At 45.8% G+C, this 24,306-nt stretch overlaps 1 protein-coding gene across 2 annotated transcripts in view; it reads right to left on the reverse strand.

Annotated features, from left to right (window-relative positions):
* Window positions 1-8,731: 8,731 nt before the first annotated feature.
* Kdsr (3-ketodihydrosphingosine reductase) overlaps window positions 8,732-24,306 on the reverse strand; it is a 32,014-nt gene continuing 16,439 nt past the window's right edge. Inside the window, 4 exon segments of one of the 2 annotated variants that reach the window (NM_001108342.1) lie at window positions 8,732-10,297; window positions 12,582-12,683; window positions 17,458-17,541; window positions 21,157-21,240. In NM_001108342.1, coding sequence (NP_001101812.1) covers window positions 10,178-10,297; window positions 12,582-12,683; window positions 17,458-17,541; window positions 21,157-21,240 — 390 coding nt within the window. In that variant the 3' untranslated portion in view covers window positions 8,732-10,177. 2 annotated transcript variants of the gene reach the window in all.

Here is a 24,306-nt window from a genome sequence, read left to right on the forward strand (position 1 = left end):
GCGGGGCGGGAGGACGGGCCGGGGAGGAAGGGGGCGGGCGCGGGGCGGGGGGCCCGGCCTCTTACTTCATTCTCCGTCGGAGCGCCTGGTTTCCTGTACGTACGTCACCGTTCATTCAAAAAAAGAAGAAAGAACCCTCCTCTGAGCGCCCGCCCGCCGCCTCCGCCCGCCGCCCGCCTGCCGCCCGGGTTAAAGGAGCCGCGGCCGCCCCGGGGAGCGCGCGCCGGACCACCGCCGCTGGCCTGGGTGGCGGCCACCCGCGGGCTACGCTGGGCCGGGGACCGTGGGTGGCGCGGGCCTCCCGGGGGGCCGTAACCCAGTGAGTGTGCGAGGGGCCTCCTCGGGCCTGCGGGGCTGTCTGCTGGATGGGTGCGCTTATTGCCAGGGTCAGGCAGTGGCGAGTCGCCTGGACCCTTTCTAACCCGGTGTGGGGTGTGCACAACCTCATGGACCGTTTCTATGTAGCATGTGCACAGTCACATGGACCCTTTCTAACCGCGTGCATGGGATGTACCCAATCCAATGGACCCTTTCTAACCACATGTAAAGTGTGTACACACACAGTCACTGTGTGTGTGTGTGTGTGTGTGTGTGTGTGTGTGTGTGGTGTATCTACAATCACATGGACCCTCTAAACAGTGTAGTGTGCACAACCACATGTAGTGTATAAAATCAAACAGACCCTCAGCTAGCAATGTGTGTAGCGTACATGAACAAAAACAAAAACATTATGTTATCAGCTCTCAGCAGCCAGAGAGATTACTGAAGCATACATTGACCCCACAGTAGTGAGTGGTACCCGTATGCTGCCCTTGGGTGTAGAGAGGCAGCTTCCAATGCTGTGTCCAGGATATTAATTACAAATGAAAATACTTAGAATAACCACCAAGTGTGTAACTTAGAACAGGTGTGAGTGCTCCTGTGCTGTGAAGAGCAGAAGTCCACAACCAGCGAGGGATGCACCTCAGGCTGCTCTTTCCCTGTCTCTTCTTAGTCAGATGGTGGCAGACTGTGGCAGACTGATGGCAGTCACGGATGCTCTTGGCTTGTTAACGAAAAGTTGAAGAAATTCACTAGTGGTATTCGGAGTTACCTTGGAGGTGTCTGAGCAGACACCACATGAGCACCTAGGCCCTTTTAATCTGTATCCGGTCATTACCCAATTTGGTGAACAACGCCAGACCCAACTCTCAGTGAGCCAGTGAAGGGAGAGTAGCAGCATTGAGAGCTTTAAAATAACTCAGGAACAGTTTTTCCTAATGCTCCCAGTGCTGAGCTGAGGCTAGACCTCAGGGAGTGCTACCTGCCACCGTTCAAGGCCATGATCCTAACATGGTATAGGTATGGATTTGATGTCCTCAGCTCTAACCAGCAGACAACCTGAGATGGCTTTAGAAGATACAGCCATATAGATACATGTCTATGTACCCACAGCACACCTATATAAACAGTGACAGAAAAAAATCAAGCTGTAGATAAATAAAACGCCAAGAAAAACTGTTCATTCGGTGCCGGAGAGGTGCCTCAGTGGTTAAGAGCACTGACTGCTCTTCCAGAGGTCCTGAGTTCAAGTCCTAGCAACCATATGGTGGCTCACAGCCATCTGTAATGGGATCTGGTGCCCTCTTCTGGTGTGTCTGAAGACAGCCGACAGTGTACTCACATACATAAAATAAATGAATAAATAATAAATAATCAATAAGAGGCAGGGCCTTATGTAGTCCAGGTGGGCCTTGCATTTGCTACGGCACAAAGGATAAACTTAATGATTTTCCCGCCTCTGCCTCCAGAGTGCTAGGATTTGTGTGATGTTGGGGATTGAATTAGGGATTTATGCACACTAGGCAAGCACTACACCAACAGAGCTACATCCTCGGCACCAAAGCATTTATTTACTATGTATGTACACACACACATAGCACGTCACTTTCTTTTTCTTTTTCACTTAGCTCACTGTTAGCCACGAGACCACTCTCTGTCCTGTGAGCATGGATTCCTTCCTCGGTGTCTGTTACTGAAGGGATGAAGGGAATGGATCCTCTGCAGCTCTCTGATGGCCCTGACAGAGCTGGAGAGGTGGCCAGCACGGAAGGGAGGCACTGAGGTATGTGTGCTCACCGAAATGGAACGGGCACTGATGGTATAAAAACGGCTCAGGGATCTTCTTAGAACCTTGTCTTAACCTCCCACATTACTTCAGAGGAATGGAAAGCCTTTGCACGTTTAAAGCCCTGCACTGGGCTGAGGAAACAAGAGGACAGGAATGGGGTGGGCAGGAGTGCTGTACTTATGCAACAGGGACAGCCAGAATGAAAGGACCCCACTCCCAGAAACAGCAATGGTTCCTGACTTTTCCTTAAGGGTCTTCGCAGACCGGCTCCTTTTGTGGCATTTTGGCCTTGACTTGGGAACAAGTAACTGAGACCTTCTGGACAAACGTGCCATGGCCTTCCCCTTCCCAAGGTAGCTTCTATCTCCTCAGAGGCCAGGGACTAACCTTTGGTACCTCTGCTTGGTGCCTCCATCCAGAAGGGAAAAGGGAAGGCTGACATAACAAGGGTCTGAACCCTTCTCCATCCTCTGCTAAACAGAAAGTTTTCATTGCGAGGGTCGCCACCTGCTGGTTGGTGCTGCTCAGCATTACTCGGGAAGTTCTCCTGAGGATCAGTGTGAAAGTTTCCTAAGTTTATGAAATTGAAAAAGAATATTCTAGAATGAACACAGAACTGGTTGTGTAAATTACATATATCAAATCCTTCCAGCTATGGAATTTTTAACTGAAATTGAGGAAGAGACTCTTCACTGAGAAAAAAAATAATAGAAAGATAAATTTTAAAAGAAACCCTTTGGGTTATTTCAGGTTAAAAGCTGTAAGCATTCGGTCCCCAGCTCTGTAAAAAAGAAAAAAGAAGAAAAAAAAACTGTAAGCAGATGAAGTAGAAATAAATCTGTAAATGGGGGTTAGGGATCGGGGTGGGGGAGTGGGGTGGGGCTGAGACTGACACCATATAACCTGAATAAAATGAACTATTAAAAAAACTGACATTCCATAGGCCTAGGTGTAAGACAAAGCACTGGCTTTTGATTTCACAGAACCTGTGTGCACACCATGGGCCTCTGAGCACAGCAGTGTGAAGACCCTGGTGGGCACACACTCAGTGTGAAGACCCTGGTGGGCACACACTCAGTGTGAAGACCCTGGTGGGCACACACTCAGTGTGAAGACCCTGGTGGGCACACACTCAGTGTGAAGACCCTGGTGGGCACACACTCAGTGTGAAGACCCTGGTGGGCACACACTCAGTGTGAAGACCCTGGTGGGCACATACTCAGTGTGAAGACCCTGGTGGGCACACACTCGTGCCCACTGGTGGTCCCAGAACATTGAGGCTCAAACCTTTCTTCCCATGACTGCCGTTCTTGTCATAGCTGGGAAATGCTTTCATCAGCTCAAAAGAAATAAGTCTTACCGTAGCCTAGAAACTCACCTAAGCCTCACAAACCCATTACAGTAAGAAGCCACTTCTGCCACTAGGCACGAATGAGAAGGCAGCCACACTGGAGTGCATATTTAACAGTGAGCAAGGGCCTGGAGTGTGAGTGGCCCGGTCTGCGAGGCACTGGGTTGCCCAGCATGAGAGTGGACATGCGGAAATGGTACTCACTTTCGGTTTACAAAAGAAAGCACAGAGAAGCGACCTTTTCCTGCCTTTCAAATGAATGACTTAACATTTAAGGTGAAGTAGGCCAAGGAGAGGAACTTGTCTGACAGTTTTCAAAGCCTGCTCGTTTCTGGATAGCAACTAAAGTGGTTGAACAAACAAGTGGGAAGTCACCACTCATACCAAGGGGACAGAAGAAAGAAGAATTTACATTCCTCTACCTAATAACTACACTCATTTGCTATTTAACAGACCTCACCATGTCTCCCGATACTAACTACAAATTAAAATAGTTAAATAGCTAAGTTAGCATGTTTGTGTCCAGACACCACAAGCTGTGTGACTTAGAACAGGGCTGAGTACTCCTCTGCTCTGGAAGGGATGAAGTCTTCCCTCATCTCTTAGTTAGCTGGTGTAGCCTGATGGCAGCCATTGATGCTCCTCCCTCCCCCGCCATTTCTGCTGTCACTCCTCCCCACCTCAGCCCCTATCAAGATATCCTTCCTGCATAGCTCCCTTTTCTCCTATTCTTATAAGGCCATTGGTTATTCTGTTTGAGACTAATGAGGACACCAATATCAACCGTATTTCCAAAGGCAAGGCACTTCAGCCACTTCTGAGGTGACATTTCCACCAGCAGTTCTGTCTTTAATGGGGTGCCTCTCAAACAAATGAAGATTGTTTGCTGCAATAGATATCCCTTCAGTCTAGGAAACATTAAAACTGAATTCCAAGGGATTCCACACCCTTCTCTTATATTTTTGGTTGTGAGCCATCTCTCCAGCCTATCCACACCCTTCTCAAACTCCAATCTTGCTATTTCTCTTCTGCTCAATGGAGTTCAAAGGCTGGTGTCTCATTCCTATGACTCTGTCTGCCCAATCCTGCCTCCCTCCCTCCCTCCTTCCCTTCCCACTTGCCCTTCTCAGAGCTGTGTTAACCTTTGATGGCTTTTTTGTTTTTCTTTGTTCTTATTTTTCCTTTGGCAGTAGAGAGGACCAAACCTGTCACATGACAGACAAGAGCTCTACCACTGAGCTGTGTCTGAAATGTGTTCTTAGCATCTTTTGCCTCCACATTCTGTTCTCTAAAACACACCTAACTTTCCACCTTGGAAATACCTGTCCCTTAAGCTTCAGCTCAAACACTTGTGTGTGAAACCAGCCCTGACTTCTCCATACTCCACCCAGATAGCTTAGATGTAGTTTGTTTTGGAGGCTAAGAGATGAAAAGCAAACAAACAAAAACAAAACAAAAACCAGAAGCCCCAGGCGGAATCCTGGCTCCATGGAACTGATAGCTGTGACCTTGAGCTGGTTAATGAACCTCTCTCTGTGCATGTTCCCTCATTTAGAAGCAGAGGTGTAATGACTGCTACCCATAGTGTGCATACGTATACTTTCACTGAGTTAAATTGCGCAGTGCTCAACAGTGCCTTGAACCTATCTGTTCTGTAGTATTAATATAGCTTAATTATTATCCTGTCAATCACAGTACACTTTCTGGCTGTTCTCTGCTAGATTATGGACCATTTGAGGGAAGAGACATCTTTGATACACTCCCATGTCTACAAAAGCACTTGGCATTTACATCTTTGTGTTATCGAAACTCAAAAGTCTCTAGCCAAAGATGTGGGTGGATACAGGGAGTTCTCAGGGAAGGGAAGACACACAAGGCTATAACACAGACAGCCAAGGGTGGAGGGAGGGAGAGGAGGAACACACAGGTCTTCACCCCTGGAGCCTGCCCAGCAGGCTCATCACTGGGATTCAACCAATATATGTAACATGAGGAAAATGGGGGTTTACATAAACTCACTAGTAGAGTGGAAGGAAATAACTTTTCTTTTAAATATCCAAACATACAAATTAGAGAAGTGATATCACATGCCATTTGAATATAAACGTTTCAAATTTAAAGAAAATTTCAGCTTGTAATGCAAGATGCTTCCAAAATGGTCTACTTAAATGAAATGTCTTTATAAAACTCACCACTGAGTACAATGAATAAAAGCAATTTAAAGATATAAATAAAAAAAAAACATACAGCCAACATATAGATGCAAAAAACATACAATAAAATTTGAGACCTATTAATAAAAAACATGAAAAAACTCTCAGCAAATAGGAAATGAGATATTGCCAACCTAAGAAATTTTCTCTATGAAAATCTTACAAATAACTGTCTATGTACTGGTGAGATGTCTGTGCATTTTCCCCTAAGAGTGCAGACAAGCACCGAAGGAAAGAGTATGGTGAAAAGGGTGTTTAAGGAACAGCTTCTCAGGATGAGCAGACAATTCTTATAAGAAACCAAGGTGTTCTTTCACTCACATCTTGCTGTCAAAACTTAGACACAGCTCATAGAATAATAAGCAGGAACAAGGGCCAGAAAATCTATTTGTATATGAAATGTAACTGTTCAAAAGCTTTATTAAATTCTATATTTCATAGGCTTTTTTTTACCCACACAGAGCATACCTGAAATAAATGTACAGATTTCTAAGTATATCTTATAAAATATATTACTTCCTAAAAATAATAGAAATCAGGCCCTATGAAATGCCTAGAAAGTCAAGTAGAGACACTATAAAAGACTCTTTCAGTTTGATTAAGTACCTTTTGTAAAGACAATGTTCTAGAAAAATAAATTCTCAGATCAGTAAAGCTTGTTCCCCACTCTGTATGTGAAATTTAGAAATACAAGATATAAAAATCACATTACAGCACTGTCACAATATAGTACCACCACAAAAGCTTCTTCTAAAGTAGCTGTCCTAATAATGTATCAAAACAGCTCTGTGTTCTCTGCCAATGTCAAAGCGCCTTAAGAGCTCACACCACAAACAAGTATAAAATATAATGGCAACTCTCTCATTTTTAAAAATCAAACCCATAAGCATTCATTAACTCAGCATGATCAGAACAGCAAGATCCAGTTCAGAACCGGAGGGTGACAGTCAGCAGGGTCTTTCAAACTGGGATCCTAAGGACTAAGGGTGATAAGAAAGAGAGCATCTTCTATCGAAAAGTGTGACTATTAACTGTGGTCTTGGGCAAGACACATTTCAATTAGAATACAATGTAATAAACTTAAATACCACAACATAACTCATTGTACAGCCTTCTACAAGGACAGATATATAGGATTCTTTGAGTGGAGCAAGTGTTATAGAAATGTTCTCATCACCTAGAAGATCATCTTAAAGGTTGTGCTTTCAGGAATCAATATATGGTTTAATACATCCAGATAAATACATTATCACTAAGTTATACAGAAAGAGGACCATGACAACATTTTAAATATCAACTGAATAATTACTAAAATTTGAAACTATAGAGAGAACAGTTTTAATAAAGAATGTCTTTGGACTGCAGTAAGGAATGAACTCCAGGGTCCCAAGTGTACTAGGCAAATGTTCTTCAATGAAACCCTTTCCCAGTTCAGGGCCACTATTCCGTTTCTTTTTTTAATAAAGGAATGATTGCCTCCTATCCATTCTCAGTTATGAAGAGTCCCTAAATGTATATAGCAGAATATTAATTTTCAAATGAGCATAAGGATATATTAAAATAAAGTAACACAACCTGACTCTTAGAGCAGGCATTCAGAACTGAAACCCCAGAAGCCCTCAGGCACACAGAGGAAATGATACAAAGGAAACAGAAAAGCCTCAGCGCCCTGACTCTGCCTTAGCACACGGTAAAGAATGCAAAGTGTTAAACTCTCTGAGGAAAACAAATGATAATTTCCCTAACAATGGGACTGTCCTCCCCACCCCGCCCCAACTTTCTTTTCTTTGCAAAAAGTTGTAGTTTTCCACCAAATCGAATTGCATCTTCGTTGGCATTGTTTCAATGCCGCATCCCAAGCAGCAGTATCAATTAAGAGTTCCTTTGTGGGACTTCAAAGGTAATGTGGTGGAATACATACTGACAGGCAAGGTGCTTGCTCTGCGTCTGGTAAGGTTAGCAAATAGGCACATCACGCTGATGTGCCATGAATAAAAATGACACTATTCTCACATCAGGTTCGCCTGTGATTATGGTATCGATGTTCGAAGAAAAGTAAAGCTCATTCTAACCTTTAGGGAATCAGGCCTCTAATACCTTGGGCAGAAAGGCTCGTTCCATGCCATCACAGTCTTGGCAAACCTGAGTTTAAACTGGGTTAGGGTCAGCACCTCCCACTGCAGAACAAAGCTTTTCAGGCGCTATCCACACAGCCATCTTCTAGTGGAGGAATATTTGAAAATAGTATAGTGAAAAAAGTTGTACTGTGTCAGACATCTGGGATTAAATTGTAACAGGTAAGAGTAGAAGGTGCCAACTGTCTGGGAAGATTTCAAAGAAAATAAAATGGGAAAGTGTCCAGGTAGGAGCACAGTTGTCTCCTGTGAACTGGGAACCAGATCCTACTGTTCCACCTCAGCATCTGTCCAACATGACAGAAGCTGCAAAATGTGGCTAGATCGGACTGAAGGGGTTTGGCATTGTTAACCTGCTCCTGTAAACAGTAATGCATTTAATGAAGAATATCTTCTATAATGATATTTAAAATGTTTCCAGACCTTGATAAAAATGGAGCCATCAAATATCTTATTACTTAAAAACTAAGCCACTATAAAGTCAAGAGTTTGAAAACTCAAAGAGCAAAACCTGCTTGGCTCACTGGCCATGGTGGTGCTAAGCTATACTGCCAGCACTCAGGTAGCTGAGGCAAAAGACCACACAGTTAAAACTCACCTTTGAAAAAAAAAAAAAGGTGTGTGGAGAGCTGGAGAGATGGCTCAGCAGTTAAGAGCATTATCTGCCCTTCCAGAGGTCCTGAGTTCAATTCCCAGCAACCACATGGTGGCTCACAACCATCTGTAATGGGGGTCTGATGCCCTCGTCTGGTGTGTCTGAGGACAGTGACAGTGCACTAACATACATAAAATAAATGAATCTTTAAAAAAAAAAAGAAAAAAAGCAAAACCAAACATTTGCCATGGTAATAATTTCTAAATTTTCAAACCCTTTTGTTGTTTGTTGGGGTTTTTTGTTTGTTTGTTTTTTCTTTTGTTTTTTAACAGTTAAAAAGTTTTTCTTTGAAAGTAGTGGTATTTTTCCGATGGAATGAACTGGAGTGTAGTATTTTGTATACAAGAAGGACAGGGTAAAACGCGCCAGGACATAGAAACTGTGGCAACCTGGGAACAACAAACAGGATGAGTGGAATCAGGCTGGACTCATCAGAGGTATGTGCAGCAGGCTCATCCAAGGAACAGCAGGCCTGCAACACACAGCGCATGCGCATTGCTGGCTCACCCATGGCGCGCACAGGCCGCTGTGGAGGGCGAGAAGGGCCAGAGGGCTCCTTACCGTGCTGCAGATACTGCTCAGAGTCAGTGTGGGAGACAGAGCAGCTCAACACCCAACTTCCAAAATGAGCATCTTCAAAATCGACCGTCTTTCAGTAAGACGGAAAAATACACAACCAGCTGCCTTCCCTAAAGCCCCGTTGTATTCTCTGAGAGTAAGAATGTAATGCTTTTAAGTTTTTTATTTTAATGAATTCATGGATTAATTTAAAAAGTCAGGTCAAAAACATTTGCACTCGTCTCCATCTTTTTTTCTTCCTCCTTCCTTCCTTCCTTTCTTTCTTTTTTTTTTACAAAAATAAAAATATTAAGGTAGCATCAGCAGAACTAGAAAGCGTCAAGAAGCACTAGAAACTGAGCTGGAATGGAATGTGAACTTCGGGTCATCATAGCTACTAAAGAAACTGTAAACTTTCAAGCTTCTATGAGATTTTATTTCTCTTCAGATAACACGTAAGGAGGCTGTCTTTCCCCCTGAATAAAAATGAGAACGTGGTAAGCGTCAGTCTAAGGAGACAAGAAAGCCCCATTTGCTGTCACAAAGGACTCACCCCTTGCCTTCCTCTGTGCTGCTCTCCCATCCCCCTCGAGCCTTATGGGATCAAAGAGAGAGAAACCAGCTTCATTAGCAGAAGCGAGTCCCAGGCACAGCAAGAGGTGCTGAGAGTCAGATGAGGGGCTACCTGAAGACACACCTTGAATAACATACACTGAAAAAATACAAAAAATTAAAAAAGACAAATAAAAACCCAGACCATCTTTCATGAAAAGTTAAAACCAAAAACCAAAAGAAATCCTCAGAAATTCTTATGTGCCACAAAGTACATTTCTTGATCGCTATGGGCAGGATGGGGCTATATAACCGGAAAGCTGAATTTAGCATTCTGCCTTCTGCTCTTTACCCTGTTTTCCTGCTGTTAGTACTTACACTATCACCCGCAAAACCCAGAAAACCGTATTTGCATAGTGTTAACAGTAACGTTGTAGAGATGGCTTCATGTCCCTCTGTTTGCAGCCAGATTTCCGAGGAGCATGGGGTCCAATCTCACACATTCAAAAACAAGACACAAGAGTCTGCAGGCCAAAACTTGAGCTCCATTAGCAGCACACCAGACAAATCATTGGATTCAGTCTTTCGTCCAAGGGGCAAGACTTAGGCAGTTTTGTCTCCGACTTCAGGCTTTCTTTTCTGCACCATGCAGCGGCGAATTATATTATCAAAACTTCCAAGGTAAAACAAAGCGATTGTTCGGAAAAGGCCCATGGTGACCACCTGCAAGATAAAGGGGGGACCTGTCAGCTCATCCAACAGGACAGCACAATAGCCCATTTTACAGTATTAAATCTCTTCTAAACAGTTTCCAGGACACATCTAATCTGCTCCAAGAACAAGTATAATGAAAACTTTGTAAATGCCAGGAATTCTCGAGAACAGAATAGGTCTGCTTTGTACACTGGATGGCCACAGACAACAACATTTATCTGCATTAACAAATTCCAAGTATAAAAAGAACAAACTAGGTATTCTTAGAAGACCGGGTTATAACTCGTAGAGACAGTGCAATCCCACATTCCAGATGGCTTCGATACAAGCAAGATGTTCTGAGTAGCGAGCCCCTCTGCTGGGTGCTCCGGAGAGTGAAGTGAGAAGTATATATTCCTCTCCTACCTGAACGGATGTTCATTTAGTGAGGCGAAGTCTTACTATGTTGTTTAGACTGCTCTCAGCTTGTAATCACCAGTGACCCTCTGGCTCAGCCTTCCAAGTGGCTGCAAGGACAGGGGCGGGGGTGAGGAGGCGGGGGGGGGGGGGGGAAATATGCTCAGCTTGTGGTGGAAAGATAATCAAGTGAGGAAGAAACCACTGTCTCGGGTAAGGCGGGAATTATCCACAGCCATTGACCCTTCCCAGTGACCGTCTCTCACTAAAGCAACTCATTTTCAGAGAGTTAAGGACACACTATCTCCCAGGTATCCTTTTCTGACAATAAGATAAAGAAAGTGAGAGGTTTGACGTGCGATCAGGTGTTTTGAAATTTGTAAATATCTGAAGAGCAAGGCCAGCAATGAATTTATAATAAATTTCAAGGCTGGGCATGTGGCTAGCTGGTTAAGTGTCTTCAGGACACATGGAGTCCTGGCTTCCTCCGAGTACCACAAAAGACAGGCCTGGCAGCGTGTACCTGAGGTAACGCACTTGAGAAGGATCCCAAGTTCAAGGTTTCCATTTCAAGAATCTCAGGGTAAAAAAATATCAGAAAGGACAAAAAATAATACTGTAACTTCAGCTGTGAGGAGAAAGAACATTTTCTCAGATTCAGATCTAACGGTAATGATGATACGGCTATGTAAGGAAATCAGCATGGGTATTATGCAGGAGAGCCAGCCCTGGTCCATGCTGAAGGCAACAGCAGGCACTCCAGAGAGAGCAGCAGGAGGCAGGTGCACACTTCCAGGCAGTGGGACAATGGTGGAGGCTTTGCTAAGAGGGGTGGCTGCCTCAGAGGGGACACAAAGTGAAGTGAGGAGGACCCATTCTCCCAGAAAGCCTTAGGTAATGGTCTGAGTGAGTGCAAAAAAAAAAAAAAAAAAAAAAAAAAAAAAAAAAAAAAAAAAAACCAAGAAAACTAAACAGAAACTGGGCAAGGAAGGGCAAAGGAGTCAAAGGATGGCAAACAGCCAGGGTCTCAGGAAGTGATGAAAGAGTGTCTTGGGAGAGTTTCAGGACAGTGGAATGATCCCACGTGCCCTGAAGCCATGGGCGGATACAGGACTCACAGAAGCACAGCAGTACCCAGAGTGTAAACTGAGGGCTTTATGAGAAAAGTATGTCAATACTGACTCACTTGAAATAAAGATACCACACTACTGTAAGGACTCAATGACAGAGGCCATGGTTGGCAGGTATATGGGAAACGTGCTATACTTTCTATTAAGTAAGATCTGCTAGTTAAAATACATCAACCAAAGCAGCAGTAACAAGGCTTAGTGTCAGACAAATGTACACACGGTAGGGAGTACATTTCCAAATGTGACAGGTTAGGAAAATGCCTGAGGAAAAAGAACTAGGAGTTATCTGAATGCACCTTGCATAGATCCCTAAGGCCAGGGTTTGTCCCCAAACAGTCCTTCCATCAGAGCTCTAATGACACGGCTGCCATCCACACTGCCCGCCAGCCTCGGCCACTCCTTAAGAGTTAAAGAGTTAATGAATCCTCTTACACCTAACTACCTGGGAAGACAGAACCTTATCAACAGGAGTGAACTCTCGGACCTGAGAGCTGGTTCAGAGGTCCAGAGCATAAGCTCTCCTTCCAGAGTGCCTAAACTTGACTGCCAGCACCAGGTTGGCAGCCTACTCTCTGTCAGACCAGTTCCAGGGAACCCAGTGTTTGCTTCTGCCCTCCATGGGCACTGCACACACACGGTGTACAGACAGACATGAGGGAAAGAACTTATGCACGTATTTTTCTCACAGAAGTTGGATACGGTAATTCTTGTTTTGTTAGTTTATCTGTCTGTATGTGTGCCTGGTTGCTGGCTATGAAAGGCCTTACCTGCTGGAGTCCTTCAGTGATGGAAGTCACCGGGGCCATCCCACAGGTCAGGGAGGACAGCATGTACCCATCTGAGCCAATAGAACTATTAAAATTCCCTTGCTAGAAAAGAAGCAAGCAAAAGAAAATAAATAAATAATAAGTTTGGAGTTAGTTTGAAGTGTGTCCCTTCACTTTAGGTGGGCTAGCATAGCAACTTAGAATATACCAGAGCTAAAAGTGGACACATAGACTTAAAATATGTCCAGTTCTGAAAGTATGAGTCCACAGATCCCTGTGGGTTCCAGACCTTTTCAGGGTCTCAAGGGACAAGGAAACTGTCACATAACACTGAGACATTAGCTGCTCGGCTACTGGCCTTTATACTTATGGACAAAAGTGCTACAACACGAAGCAGAGCTTCTCAGGGTATGGGCCTAACGCAGTCACTGCCACCACCATCGCAGCAACAAAGAAACACACACAAGCGCGGGCACACACACACACACACACACACACACACACAACAGAAAGTCTTTATGAACCTGAAAGACACATCACACTTAAAAACACATGATTAAAACAGCAAAGCTCCCCATTTTATTAAGTAGTAATCCTGAGGACATTTCTCCTTCATACAAGCTCCCCTCTCCTCTTCATGTACCCGTGGTCAGCCAAGGTCTGAGAAAGCTACCTGGGACATCCCAGGAAGAATGGTCCACTGCATGCTGTCTGCACAGTGTACCTGGATCTCGGGCTGTCCGATCTGCCCCCCATGGGCTATGCATCACTTCTTTGCTACTCAGTATAACCAGGGCCTTAATCCATCAATTAAACAGGTGTGGGGCTTATTTATTTTTGAGGCAGGATTTCGAGCTGCCCTTGAGCTCACTTTGTAACTGGGAATGACCTTGGATTTTGTATCCTTTCTTCTCTACCGCACAAGTGCTGGGATTACAGGCCTGTGTTCTCATACGCTGTTTATATGGTACTAGGGAGGAACTAGGGCTTCATGCATGCTAGACTGGCACTCTACCAATGGAGCGCCATCCCCAGCTGGGCTATTTCACAGGAGTATACACAGCATTCACAGGAACCAGTCCATCTCCTGGAGGACACTGGGAACAAGGCTCCTGTTCTCAGGTGACACATAAGAAACTCACTGCTCCAGCCTGACTGGGAACAATACTGAGGCTTTTTCTTGTGAAGAAAAGCCCTCAGAGCTAAGCTTCCTGTTTAACAACTGTCGACCAGCAGGCTAGGACATTCTGACTTGGGCTTGAAGCACAAATAGGGCAGACAAATGAACTGAACTTGTGGCTTGCAAGAAGACCACAGAGTACGTATGTGTGCGGGGAAAAATTAAGATGTATGAAAACTATCCATCAGCAAGAGACAGTTGGCTTCCTGATATTTCCCTGATCTCTGAAGAATGTGACTTCTGATAACTCAGATTCCATATTTTTCCAAATGACTAACGCTTGTTTCCAAATACAGAAACAAGACATGGATTTCAGTGTCACAGAGAACAAAAAACTCATTGGTGCGGTTTTCTAATTTCACACTGCAGCCAACCTTTAAGAAACCCCTAATTGTCAAGATGGGGGTTAATATAAAAAAGAACATTATGCCCATAATTATCTGAAAAGCCATGAAGACCTCATTCCCTCCCAACCATGTATCTATTTAAAGTCAGATTTTCTTCAAATGTTTCAAAAAGAATGTATTTAACAGATTGGCCACAGAAGCAGACATCGGAAACAGCTGGCTTCCATTCATGTGGACTTTGTAAGGCTCTTGAAAATACAATGCCACTCTTCCTGATGAATTTCTGTTTGAAAACACCTATGCTTGAACCATGCACAGGAGCACGTGCCCGTAATATCAGTCAGCACTTGAGAAGTGGGAGAAGAGTTAGTAATTCAAGGCCACCCTCAGCTACAATTGAGTCTGAAGCTACTGGAGCCCCATATTAAAGAAACTGAAAAGGTGTGACTTGGCAGACAAAAGCTCTTGCCACTTGAGTCTGATGATCTAAGTTTGATCCAGAACCCCAGGGAAGGAAATAACTGACTCCTCAAATCTGTCTTCTGACTGTTATCCTTACATACGCACACCCAGACCTACTTAACCCCCGACCTCCAACACACACACACACACACATACACAATTAAAAAGAAACCATAAAGAGAGGGGACAATGCCTGTTAAGTCCAGACCCAGGGATGTGGTGCACTCCTGGCCTTTGCAGGCACTGCACATACATACAAACATACAAACATACATACACACACACACACACACACACACACACACACACACACTCTGCCTTAAGTCTAGTTCCAGGCATGTAGTGCACTCCTGGCCTTTGCAGGCACTGCACATACATAAAAACATAATACATACATACATACATACATACATACATACATACATACATACACACACTCTGCCTTAAGTCCAGTTCCAGGCATGTAGTGCACTCCTGGCCTTTGCAGGCACTGCACATACATACATACACTCAGGTAAAATACACATTAAAAGAATAAATAAAGCTGTTTAAAGAGGTAATAAATGTATTTAAGTTTTACTATTTCCTACTCTGTGTGTGTGTGTGTGTGTGTGTGTTGATTGCATGCATGTGTGGGTACAACGTGCTGCCTGAGGAGCTGCTGAGCCCCCGGGTGGTGGTGGGAACTGATTCTAGAGCCTTTATGAGAACAAGTGCTTTTAACCACCATGGCACTCCCTAGTCCCAATTTCTTTGATATCAAATGACTTTATCTCCTAACTAAATCTCTCTCCCATCTTCTGCTGGTGATGGAGCCCAAGACCATGTACACGCAAGGCAAGCACCAGTGAGCTACACTCCCCGGTCCTGCAATTAAATATTTTAAAAACTACACTTTCAATATTTATCATGGCAAGTATTGAGAAATATAGGCCTGTCAGATGTGATGGCACATGCCTTCAATCTCAGCACTTGGGAGGCAGAGGCAGGCGTATCTCTGAGTTCAAGGCCAGCCTGATCTATACAGTGAGTTTTTGGACAGCCAGAGCTACATAGTGAGACCTTGTCTCAAAAAACAACCAACAAGCAAACAAAAGAAATATAGCCCAGATAAATATATGGTGTGTGTGTGTGTGTGTGTACACACGTGTGCGTGTGTTTAATTTATAAAAGTATAATGGGGTCAAGAGAAGGAAAACTCTGCAAACTTAGGAGATGAATCTTGCCAAAATTGGAAGCTCTATTTGGAGTCATTAAAGCCCTGAGCAGGGGTGGGGTGGGGCAGGGCTGGTGAGGCAGCTTCCTCAATGGTTGAAAGCACTTACTCTTATAGAGGATTCTAGACTTCTAAAGCAGCACAGCCTCCTCTAACTACCGTTCCAGGGCTCTAGTGCCCTCTTCTGGCCTTCTTGGGTACTGCACCAGCACATACACAGTGCACATGCCTACATGCAGGCATTCACACATACCATACATATTTTTTAAATCTTAAGCAGGATGCTTGTTTTGACTCGAGGGAAAACCAAATTAGCTTTCCATGTCTCCATGCCACTTCTGTGAGCGTCTGAAGGCAACCAGGGCAAAGTATGTCCACCCCACCTCAGTCCCATGTGCACGTCTGTGGATATGTCATCAAAGGTCAATGTTGGATGTCTACCACAATCACCCTACACCATATCTTCTGTGAAAGGGTCTCCATGTGACCCTGGATGGGCCGGCTGGCTCACAAGCTCTGGGAATCTGCCTGTTTGTCCACATGGGGCTTAGGTTACAGGTAGGAACAACCACACTGGCCTTTTATGTCAGTGCTAGGAACTCAGTCCTTTTGTCGCTGTTGTTTTCAGCTTTAAAAAATATGTGTGGCATGTGCAGTACCCAGAAAGGCCAGAAGAGGGCATGGGAGCCCCTGGAACTGGAGTTGAGGAGGTCGTTCTCTCCTTCCACTACTGGAGTGTGAAGAACGTGGGTTATTAGGATTGGGGGTCCATCCCTTTACCCACTGAGCAGTCTCACCAGGCCTTCAGGGGTGCTGGTGAGGCTGCTCTTACCGTGTTCCGCTAATCTTGGCACAACACCCCTTGTGCTATTTAGAAGCTGCCCCATGTTGTCTGGGCACTGTTTATGACAGCAGACTCTAGATTTTCCAAAGTCATGCAGGTCACTGAGTTTATGCACATCCCTCAGACTTGCTCTACAGTGGGTTAATCGGAATGTGGTCCTACGAACTGTGGTGCATGGTGGGCGTTGTATATAATGCTTCAAATGGTTTCTAAAGCCAACTCCCCACAAATTAAGTGGGAGAGGAGGTACACTGCGGGGACCGGTGGGGCCAGCGGCCTGTGCTTTACCTCTGGCTGTGAACCATGAGAAAAGTGGTAACAGGAAACAGGAAGGGAAAGAAAAACCCACCCTGAGCCTGGCAACCAAGTACCTTAGATGGTCTCAAACCGTGGGAAGGGATAAAGCAGGGCCTGAGGCCAGGCTCAGTGCGTAAACCCAGACACCAAGCCTGACGTGAGTTCAATCCCCTGGACTCCTGCGGTAGAAGAGAACCTTTCCTGTAAGAAGGTGACATTCACACCCACACATTACAAATAAAACCAGTAACATTAGTAACACTAGTAACACTACAAATAAAAACCAGAAGACGGCGCCTCTCCTGATGTCGTGGCCATCTGCTTTCTGAGAGCTTCAGTTCTCTCACAGTAGCGGGATTCTATCCCTCAGGTTAGTACTGAATCCATGGAAAGCATGTGGGGGTTGTGGCGGCTAACATCAGACAAACCCGACCCCAGGCTGAATGCTCTGCTCTGAAGTGAGTCCTGATGTGCAGCTCGGAAATATAAATACAAGTAGGACAGAAGGCCACACAACGGCTTTTACTTACTATGGCATCCTTGACAATTTGTTTGGCCACCTGCTCTGGTTTGCAAACAGCTGTGGTCTCTGAGATAAGCCGGGTCTCCAGGGGCTGCAAGTGGGGGAAATACACAAATTAGCGTCCACTGAATTAAAATGAATGTCTTACAGACTGATTACAAAGAACTGTCATTTTTCGACCTTTGAACAAGTAAGTCTGTTTAAGATAAAGATCAATCTAGATTCTAGGTCAGTTTTGCACCTGTGGAATGCTCATGTCCACTGCCCATGCATGCTATGGAGGTGCTTGCTGTTTGTTTCCTGTGGCGCAAGCCTGGCTCTAGTCAGGACTGTTGGGGTTGGAGCTGGTGGAGTAGATCAGTGTGTCACTGTGAGGATGGGCCCCTCCTCTTACTGGCCAGACAACTGCCAGCCAGTATGTGCACAGAGGCTTGTCCCTGTGACTGAGCAAACATGGCCTGTCTCAGGATAGAGCCTCCATTCTGAATAGAGTCCCCACCGAGCAGAGGAGTGATGCTGGGGACAGACGGAGCCTGAGTGAGGACAGTCTCGGCCGAGGCCCCATTGAAGAACTGCATCTACTTGCTCAGGGACGAGCAGAGGAAGCGAAGACACTGGCATTTGAGCATCAACGCTGCCTAGTCCCTACTTTGGCTGAGAGACAGTTACACAAATCACAGGCTTCTGCTCCTCAAGAGACAGATCAAGGTCGGTCAGACTCACACTTAGCTCAGAACAGCTTTCCTAATTCCTTGCTCCTTGTGTCTCAGTTTCTCTCTCTCCTCCCCCCTGCCTCCTATTCTCTCTCCCTCCCTCCTCTCATTCATTTCTTCATTAATTCATGTTACAGCTACTTCTGTATTCACACTTTGTGTCCTAATTTACTTGTGAGCAGTTACCTTTTTGTGTTTTCCGATTGGCTTTTCTTAGTATCACTTTACACACACATCCAGACATTCTTCAAAAGAAAAGTTTTGAGCTGGAGCAGTAAGCCACGGGAGACTAATGTGACTCTCAGCATAGGCTTGAGGAGAAAGCCTAGAATATATTTATTCTTCCACGTCTGGTTTTGTGGGCAGGCTTGCAACCCTTGACCTGCCACCTCTAATTACAGGGACATGCTAAATGCTTACAAAAGCCGGGGTTTGTTTGTTTTGCATTTTTAAGATTTTGAGAGGACAGACATCCCATTGATTTGCTGTTCCTCCAAACCAGGTGGGTAGGGACATGCAGGGTGCACTGAGTTAGAAGGGTGTCTGCCGCCCCCTACAGGGCCCACAGATCAGTGCAGGCTCTAGTCACCAGAAATCTGTCCCAAACTTTACTGGGGGTTAAACAACCAACTCTCAGGGAAGTCACTACCTTACTGGCTTCAGACTTGAGGAGTATGCAGCAAATATGCTTGCTTAGCAGGTCTGAGGCACAGTGTCTCTTTCTGCCCGCAGCCTGTGGGTCAGGATTTAGTTCTCAGTTCCTTCTCCAGCACCATGTCTGCCTACCTGCCACCATGATCCCTACCATGATGATAACGGATTAGTCCTATGAAACTGTAAGACAGCACCAAATAAATGCTCTCTTTTATGTTATGTTGGTCTTGGTTTCTCTTCACAACAACAGAACAGTCACCGAGACAAACCCATGACGGACAGATCTAAGCTTTAAAAAAAATTAGTAGAAATCAAAATATCAACGCAAAGTTGGAGGAGAAAGAAACTGTGAGTGAGTGAGGAGGTGATGTGGTCAGCCAGGAAAGCGGGGCTCCTACGAAATAACTACACAAAGAATGCTTCCAAGTACTCCCAGGGGCAAGAGTGAGGCAGATGTTCCAGACCGGGAGCATGTGAGCGAGAGACAGAACAACAGGGCTACCCCCGATCTAGCATATGAAACGAGAACACTTCATGTAAAGTGACATTGTAAAAGATAAGAAGGAAAAGGAATGTCACAAACAAACACCGCCAGCAGCCCACACCGCCCATAAGTCTGAGGGTGCTCAGTCACTGCTGAAGGCATGGCCCAAGTGCATTGCGGTAGGTAAGGTGGGGAAAGGTGGAGGCCCAGGGGGAGGAATGTGCTGCTGAGGTTATGGCTCGCCTGTCTGTATGCCGTACCCCCCTTTTCTGCTCCCTGAAAAGAGAACTGATCTGCCTGCCCAGTTCTCCCTGTCCTGATGGGCGGGCGTCTCTGAACCGTGAGCCAAAAGAAACCCATTCAGGCTGCTTCTCTCAGGCATTTGGTCAGTGGGTCCCCAGGAACTGTGGAAGCTAGAACTCAGTGAGAAGCTGTGAGGACCATCATTTTTAACTCCCATCCAGTAAAACAACCTACCAAACACAACAACAAAAAGATAGCAAGAGGAAGGTGCCAGTTTTGTGAAGGCGGGTTCTAACAAATGTTACCTCTCACGGGCCTTTCTCTGGCACGACTGAAGGGCCACCAAAGTGAGCAGAGGAATGACAGAAGTGGAAGGCGCAGACCCCAACAAGCGACAGTGGAGTGCAGAGGATGCTGCCCCACCCCCCGCCCGGGCCTGTGTCCTGTCAGGAGATGAGACAAGGCTTTGAGGGATGAAAAGTGAAAGTAACAGAAACCACAAGTTCACATGGACCAAAAGATTCAGTTCTCCCCAGTGAATGAGCTTCAAATGCTCACAGTTAAATAGATACACACAAGAAAGGAAATGCCATTATACAGAGGCTCGACTTCAATAACATTCATAAAGTTGCACATAAACATAGAGTCTGACTCCATCAGAGGTGACCCAGGGAGAGCAAAGTAGAGCTGAGGCCCAGCATTTAGCTTTCCTAGTTAAAATACGCATGACTGTGTGTAGGTATGTATGAATGTATATATGTATGAGTGCATACACGCACGTTATGTAGGTACGTACGCATGCATGGATTGGTTTTAGACACATGTGTGAATGGCTCCCTCTGGGGATCAGAAGTGGGAGAAATAGGCCACAGGCAGCATTAGACAACTACATCGTATGAGAGAACACTGGGCTAAAAGTTGGAAACAAGTTCAACTTTAAGAAAAGGGACTGGAGAGTAGAAAAAGAGAGGAGGAAGCTTTGCCCGGAAAGTCAAACCTTGGCTTGACACCCTGCACCCCACAGACCCACTACCTGGTAAATGGCCAGGCCATAGTGGGGTAAATTCACAAAAATGACACTAAAGCTGCAGAGCAGGGCTAGGGAGATAAAGCGCCTGCCTATCTGGCCTCTGAGCACACGCACCTGTGAAGCCAGCCACGAGGACGCAGAGACAGGAGAACGCTCACCGGCCAGTCAGCAGGGCCTACTTGACAACTCAGGACAGTGGGGGGCCCTGTCTCAAAACCATGGACACCACCTGAAGGATACCCAAGGTTGTTCTCTAGTCTCTATCCACACCCGCACACTCCCAAACATGCATACATACGTACGCACATACACACACATGTGTGCGTGTGTGCACGCACACACATGCACAAAATACATCACACACACCTCACTCAGAACACACAGCATCCATCACACACACATAACACACAGACAATATACATGTATCACACGCCACAGCACACACAGAACACGCATATCACATACACAGAACACACATATCACACTCACACTCACACACACACACACACACACACACACACACACACACACACACCATCGTGCGCGCACGCCTCACAGAACGCGTTATGAAGGAATACTGACCTTCGTTTTGTTTTCCTCCGCCAGCCCCGGAGTGTCAGTGTCTGGTGGGTAGGCCACAGTGACGTACACATTATACGGCTTCACCTGCTCACACAAACAAGGTTTGCATTCTCAGTAAACAACACTTTGCATTTGTATTCATCCCTGTACCCAGTCTCAGCTGCCCTGATTCTTAGAGCATCGGTGCCAAGCTGGGGTCACAGACTCTTTGGGGGGCTGTACATCAGATATCCTCATATCAGATACATTCTGATTCATGACGTTACAGTTATGAAGTAGCAATGAAACAACTTTATGGTCAGGGGCCACCATGACATGAGGTAGATGAAAGGGCCATAGCATTGGGAAGATTGACAACACTGATGGTTGTCAGGCCGTCAGTGAACAGCCACAAAATGTCCAAGGGGCCTTCTCCATGAAGATGACTTAGAAACAGTAGCATGAGTTCCCCTGACCCACACTGGACCATAGCTGGCTCTCGAGTGTGTCAAGCCCCTTCTAGTCGGGTTCTTCCTTCCTGCTGACCAGGCAGGGGCTGGGAGCTGCCCAGGGAGGATTGTGCACGCTGCGCGTGCTGTGGAACGACAGTGTGCAAGTTTATCACAGACTCTGCCCACAAACGGAACAGTTTCAAGGCAGGAGGCAGGTCTATGCCCTACCTATGAGGTTAGTTCTTCTGCGTTTCAGGCTGCTTCCAATACTGTTATGATCATTTCAACTGTAAAATACTGTGTCTCCCAGTGACTACCCTGCTGTGCATTGCTGTGCCTGAATCCAGGACTGGAACTCTATCCATCCCTGCAGAAGTCCCTGTACAACCACCCACACAGCATCCATCGGCAGAAAGTATCTTCACGCTGGACAGACCCCCAAAGTAGAACCAGCCAAGCAACTCCTATAAACAGGCCTGTTAGCATCCTAAACTCCACCCCTCGGTTACCTGGCAACAGTCAGGTATGCCTGACACTGTAAAAGGGGTTGCTTGCCCCCTTCTCACTCTCTTGTTCCCTCTTGCTCTACCCTCTTCCCCCTTTGTCCTTTCTCTCCTCATTCCCCTCTCCCCTCTCTCACACTCATGGCTGACTCTTCTCTCTCTGCCTTTTTCTGCCCATACTACCCTCTTAACTCCCCTCCCCATGCCCTCAACATATTATCTGTGGTGGGACCCTCAGGGGGAAGAGATGCCTTAAAATGGGCCTGCTGAGGCACCCCCAACCGCCCATACCTCACCACACCTCCATAGGTTCCCCTGGTTTTCTTTATAGCTACTACGCCTATTCCTGCCTCACTCTAGCTCTTCCAACACCGTCTGCCTCCCTCTTTCTCTTCCCAGTCAGCCACTCTACTGATGAAGACACCCCAGAGATCCCAGAAGTCCTTTTCGACGCCCAGTTTCCCAAAACTGTCCACCAGCAGCCCCGTTGCCATCGTCCGCTCCTCTATTGCCTGGTAACCAGCAATCCAAAGGTTCGGGCCATCAGGTTCACTTTGGCCTGCCTTCTTACTTACTGTTGTCCTCATAAAGACATCCGGGCAATTGGAAGGGGCGGCAACAAGGCTAGGGCTAAAAATCTTAAGGAAGAACTCCAACAGCATTCCACAGCCCCACCCTTCTACCAGGGAGCCTGCTCTGCAGCTCCCAGATTCTCTTAGTGACACAGCTATGAAGCCTTGGGGAGGGTTACATGGGTCAAGAGAGAAAACAGTAGGTACAGTGCACCCATCCAAGTGACCGCAGGAACGAAAGTTGGTTCCATTCCATGCGGGTACATGGCTTGGCCTTGCCAGGGAGTGCTTGCTGTCTTCCAGGCCAATCTGACTCTTAAGTGAGCCAGCCTGAGCAGTGATGAGTGAGAGTGACTTTTCTCACACTTGCTCTCGAGATGGTGACTTAATAAAATGTCTCTGGAGGTCAGCCCTGTATTGGGACCAGAGAAAAATGGCTTCAAAAGAAAAAAAAAGTGATAATTAGGCGTCACAAAGACCGGTTTCTCGGACCCACTCTGCAGTGCCTCCCCCATTGCTTTGCCTCCACAGTTAGGGCTGCAGTAGTTATTATAATCATCAAAACCATGTTTCGGGCTGGAGAGATGGCTCAGTGGTTAAGAGCACTGACTGCTCTTCCAGAGGTCCTGAGTTCAAATTCCAGCAACCACATGGTGGCTCACAACCATCTATAATGAAATCTGATGCCCTCTTCTGGTATCATAGCCTGTGTCTGAAGACAGGTACAGTGTACTTCTATATAATAAATAAAATTCAAAGTCGTGTCTCTCAATCTACAGTTACGACAGCTCTCTCATGGGGAGGGACCATAAACAGCAAGGTGGAGAGGAACCGGTCAGTCACCTTTGGAACCAACGCTGTTTCTGTAATCATCAAGCACAATTATCCTGCTTAGCCTATGGGTGAGTGCTTCCAGCAAATGCTTACTAAATTACTACTGTACGCCCACATATTCTCACATATAGGCATGAACTAAATGGACAATTCGCTGTCCATCGCCCAGTTCCCGGTCTCCTGATGCTCTCGTTCACATAATCTGCAAAAACCAGAGCATACAGAATCATTCCTACACCTCTCTCTGTTAACATTACAACCCACACAAAGAGGACAGCTTAGCGAACATTCGACTCTGATGATGAGCGTTACATCTGATCTCACCGAATCACACCTAGCTCATTTGTTTCTCTCAGTCCCTAGGAAATGGCCATTTTCTACTCTCCCACCCCGCCTTCTCCCAACCTGTCTCCATTTTCTCCATTCCACCTGGCATCAGCCTCCAGCAGGCAAGACAATGGATGTCTTGCCGAAGAAGGAGTTTACCATAAAAAAAAAAAAAAGAAGTGCCTCCTAAGAGCTGTTCTGTTAAAAGAAGAACACTGGGGCTGGAGAGGGAACCCCAGCTGCTTACATCAAACCAAAGAATCCGAGCTCCAGCTTACTGGTCTACTAGTGGGAAGAGATGGGGCAGGGGGCAGGAACGGTCTGAGTAAGAGCAGGAGAGGTGCTGGATGGGGAGTCCTGCTTCGTTTTGGTTGAACCTTGAATACATCTCTGGCTATAAATGACTTCAGAAATACACGTTCTAGAGACATTGTGTTTTTGAAAAGCCTTTAAATAATAAATTTGTATTTAAGAGACTGCAAA

This window comes from Rattus norvegicus, chromosome 13 (assembly GCF_021556685.1).
Source record: "Rattus norvegicus strain SHRSP/BbbUtx chromosome 13, alternate assembly SHRSP_T2T, whole genome shotgun sequence".
Taxonomy (NCBI): domain Eukaryota; kingdom Metazoa; phylum Chordata; class Mammalia; order Rodentia; family Muridae; genus Rattus; species Rattus norvegicus.